The sequence below is a fragment of the Gossypium hirsutum genome, chromosome A07 (assembly GCF_007990345.1).
Source record: "Gossypium hirsutum isolate 1008001.06 chromosome A07, Gossypium_hirsutum_v2.1, whole genome shotgun sequence".
NCBI lineage: Eukaryota > Viridiplantae > Streptophyta > Magnoliopsida > Malvales > Malvaceae > Gossypium > Gossypium hirsutum.
This window is the reverse complement of record NC_053430.1, coordinates 92,502,523-92,506,522: the sequence shown is the minus strand read 5'-3', so window position 1 is coordinate 92,506,522 and position 4,000 is coordinate 92,502,523. Positions and strand designations below refer to the sequence as shown.

The following is a 4,000-nucleotide window of genomic DNA, read 5'->3' as shown; positions in this document are numbered from 1 at the left end:
ATTCGGCCACTTCATTGTTTAATTGTCAGTCCTTTTTTGTCCCTTTTTTAATGATTTCTATGTTTTTGAGATCGTTGCAGCTTAATCTATCTAGCGTGGGGACTAATTTGCAGCACTGTTAAAGATTTTAAACGTTTCTATTGATGAATAAACATGTGTTTTGAAGTTTCTTGATAGATTATGAATGCTTGTTGATAGATATATAAGTTTTGTTAAGTGATTTTTAATGCAAATGCAAATTAGGGGCTAAATTGTGACATGTGTAAACTTAGTGGTTAAAATGTGAAATAAATGGAAAATATGGGCTGCTAGGGACCTAATTAAAATTTGGCTAGCATGGGTTGTGGTTGAATTTCATAAATTTGTGTTTTTATGAAATATGGACTAAATTGTAAAAGTGGTGAAACAATAGGGGCAAATGTGTCAAAGTGGTTTAAAATTTATTTTGGACTAAATTGACTAGAGGGATAATTAAATGAGCTAAATTTGATATTATATAGATCAAGAAAAGTGGAATTTGGAATTAGATCGGGGAAATATATAGTACTCGATTAATCGACCAATTTCATCGTTTTTGAACCCGAGGTAAGTTCGTATATTATAAGTTTTAATACAAATGTATTTCATATGCTTTGATATTGCATAAATGGTGAATACGAAACTATGGATATGTTCGATAGTGATTCGACGATGATTCGATATTCAAAATCTCGGTTAAACCTTAGGAATAGTTTAGGATACTAGTAACATGCCATTAGGGGATACATTGAGTTGGCTTCGGGCCATGATATTAGCACTTCGGGTGCAAGTTATAACGATTTGGCTTCGAGCCATGAATATCGGCTGATTTGGCTTCGGGCCATGATATCAGTATTTCAGATATAAGCTACCTTGATTTGGTTTCGGGCCATGGTATAGTTACTTAGTGTGCGAGACTCTTGAGTATCCGACTTTTATTCTGAATGGTTCATCAAGTAAATGAAAGATCTGATTGAGTATGAGAATGATATGATATGATATAGGTACATACATGACATATATAAGCTTTGGTGTGAAGAAACTTGTAAAGAATTTGATTAATATCATAATTCTGTATATGAAAGGTTTGTTAGCTAATATATGCTAAATGTTGATATATTCAAATTGTTAATTTATAATCTTGAGATTGAATTAAGTTTATGGTATACGAGCTTACAAATATTTATAGCTTACTTTGTTTATTTTCCTGTGTTTTATAGTGTTATCAAGCTAGCTCGGATTCGGGATTGTCAGAGATCACTTCAAACTATCCACCTATCACTTGGTACCTATGAACTTTGGTATTTTAAGTATATGGCATGTATAGGGACTTGGTCATGTTGGTTATGTTTTGGTAATGATTTTGGCCATTTGAATTGGCTTGTAAATGTATATGTTTTGGTTTGTATAAATAGCCATGAGTGATGGCTTATTTAGGGTTATTTTGGTATGCTTATGAAATTAGGCTTGCTATTGCATATTTGAGTTTAGCCAATTTTGATGATTTAAGGTAGTAAAGTTTGGTACAATTGGTATGGTATGTTTTGGTGATTTGTGTATATGTAAAATGGAAGTATGGAATGTGCAGGATTTATGTTTGAATTGGATGGTTTAGATGATTAGATATGCTATGTGTTGGTGCTAATTGATGAGGTGTAGGTACATGCAAGTTTGAGTGGCAAAATGACTTGGTAAATAGCTTGTTTTTGTCCACACGAGTAGAGACAGGGGCGTGTGTCTCGGTCGTGTGTGACACACAGTTATGTTACACGGCCGTATGTCCCCTAGTGTTGAAATTAAAATCAAGTCAATATGGTCCACATGGCCTCACACACGAGTGTATGACTTGGCCATGTGGCATAAGTCAGTATACCCTACAGGCTTTGCACGGCCTAGCATGCGGTCTGGCACATGGAGGTGTATGGCCATTTTTAGGGCATACCGTTTAGCCACACAGGCGTGTGTGTTGGCCATGTGACCCAAGTCAGAGAGTTACACAGGGTCAAACATAGGCTGGGCCACAACCATGTGCTCCTATTTCCAATGTCCACACGGCCGGGCCATACGAGTGTGTGTCCCTTATTTTCAGAAAAATTTTCAAGGTTTTGTGAAGGTTTCTTAAGTTATTGTTTTAGTCCCGAACCACTCCCAAAGCATGTTTAGGGCATCGTAGGCTCGTCATATGGACATTGTGCTTGAGTTTGAATAATGTTTTCATGAAATGTGAAATTTTATGTGAATTGAATGTTTAAATGTTTTATAAGTTTAGTAATGCTTTGTAACCCTATTTCAGCATTGAATACGGGTAAGGGGTGTTACAGATGAAGTCCCGTGTCCCGCTAAGAAAAAAGAGTGTAATGTAATACCTACGAAAGAAGAAACTAACAAGAAAAAATCAAACAAAAAGAAGAAAGATGCAAAGAAAATTGAAAGAGATTTGAAAAGTGATTAAGAGAAAATAGAGAGAGAGAGAGAGAAAAAGTTCTTAAGGATTAAGGATGAAGAACTTGAGGGGAAAATGAGAAGAATAGCCTCTAAACCAAGCAGATCGTGATACTTAAAATCGGGTATCACCTTACCCAACTTGGATATCGTAATACCCAGGGTTGGGTATCGCAATATCCTCTATTTTTGGACCCCTCACATTCCATTCTATCTGAGATGTCGCAATACCAAAGGTTGGGTATCATGATATCGTTGTGTAAACCAATTTTTTTTACTTTTGAAATTCCAAAGGTATCACGATATTGGGATTTTGTCCCTCTCAAAACTGTTAGAGAAATCGTGATATCCTCCCTTAGATCTCGTGAGTCCACTGAGCTATCTCCAAAAACATTTTCAAAATCATCATTTTTCCTCTCAATCATCAAAATTATATCCTAAGAAGTCTAAAATACAACTAACTACGAATTAAAACCCTATGCTACATGCAAAAACATTTAGAGTCCATGCTTAAAACTTTTATTTACAATTTTTTGGGTTTCTTTACTATATGCAACAATTAAAAATTCAACTCAAGGCAGTCGGTCAAACTAGTGAAATACTTCCTCAGTGTCTTCAAAACTCAGACACACCTCTTGTTTAACACATTATTGAGTCTACTTGAAAATCATAAGGTTCGCCTTATCCTCGTTCACTTTAGAATTCTCTTGCATGGCGTATGAACACCTGAAAAGCCACACCATTCCATAAAAGTTAGAAATTTATTAGTATGATAAGTTCTCATATCAACTACACTCATACCCTTGTGATTGCAAAACCTCATTAGACCTAGACTTGGGTTCAACACATTTGAAAATTTTAGTTTCTCCCTCGATGTCCATAGTCAACTCTCTCTTTCTCACATCTATAATAGCTCTAGATGTGGCCAAGAAAGGTCTCCTTACTAGTACAAGAATTTTGTGATCCTCTTCAAAGTCCAGTACAGTAAAGTCAATGGGAAAAATGAATTTCCTAACATTCACTAACACAACTTCAAGGACTCCATCAAGACATACCAAATATTGGTAAGCTAATTGTAAGCTAACTGTCATTTCTTTAAGCTCTCCCAAACCTAACCTCCTATAAATGGACAATGACATGAGGTTAATACTTGCACCTACGTCACGTAGGGCATTCCTGAAACTAACTCTACCTATCTCTATGGCAATGGTAAAGCTATCAGGATCCCTGAGCTTGAAAGGAACTTTCATAGACACTACTGCACTACATTCCTCATTAAGAACGATTTTCTCTCCTCCCCCTATTTTCTTCCTACGAGACATAACATCCCTATGGAACTTGGAAAATTTGGGAATTTTCTATAAGAGCTATAACAAAGTGAGGTTTACATTCAAAGCCTTAAACATATTAAGGAATTTTAATAACTCCTCACTCTTTTCTTTTTCTTCTCTTTTAGATGTAAAGGAAATGGTATAGCCTTCTAGGGAGGTGGTGATGGTGGAATAGCCCTATCCTTTGGTTCTACTTGTGTGGGTTCACT

The 4,000-nt window shown here is 35.8% G+C and overlaps 1 protein-coding gene across 1 annotated transcript; it reads right to left on the bottom strand.

Moving 5' to 3' along the window:
- Positions 1-3,116: 3,116 nt before the first annotated feature.
- Positions 3,117-3,782, bottom strand: LOC107956340 (uncharacterized). The gene is made up of 2 exons (XM_016892038.2): positions 3,262-3,782; positions 3,117-3,186 (listed from the first exon to the last, which is right to left on the bottom strand). The coding sequence occupies exons 1-2, from the start codon at positions 3,780-3,782 to the stop codon at positions 3,117-3,119; spliced, it is 591 nt and encodes a 196-aa protein (XP_016747527.2).
- Positions 3,783-4,000: the final 218 nt, after the last annotated feature.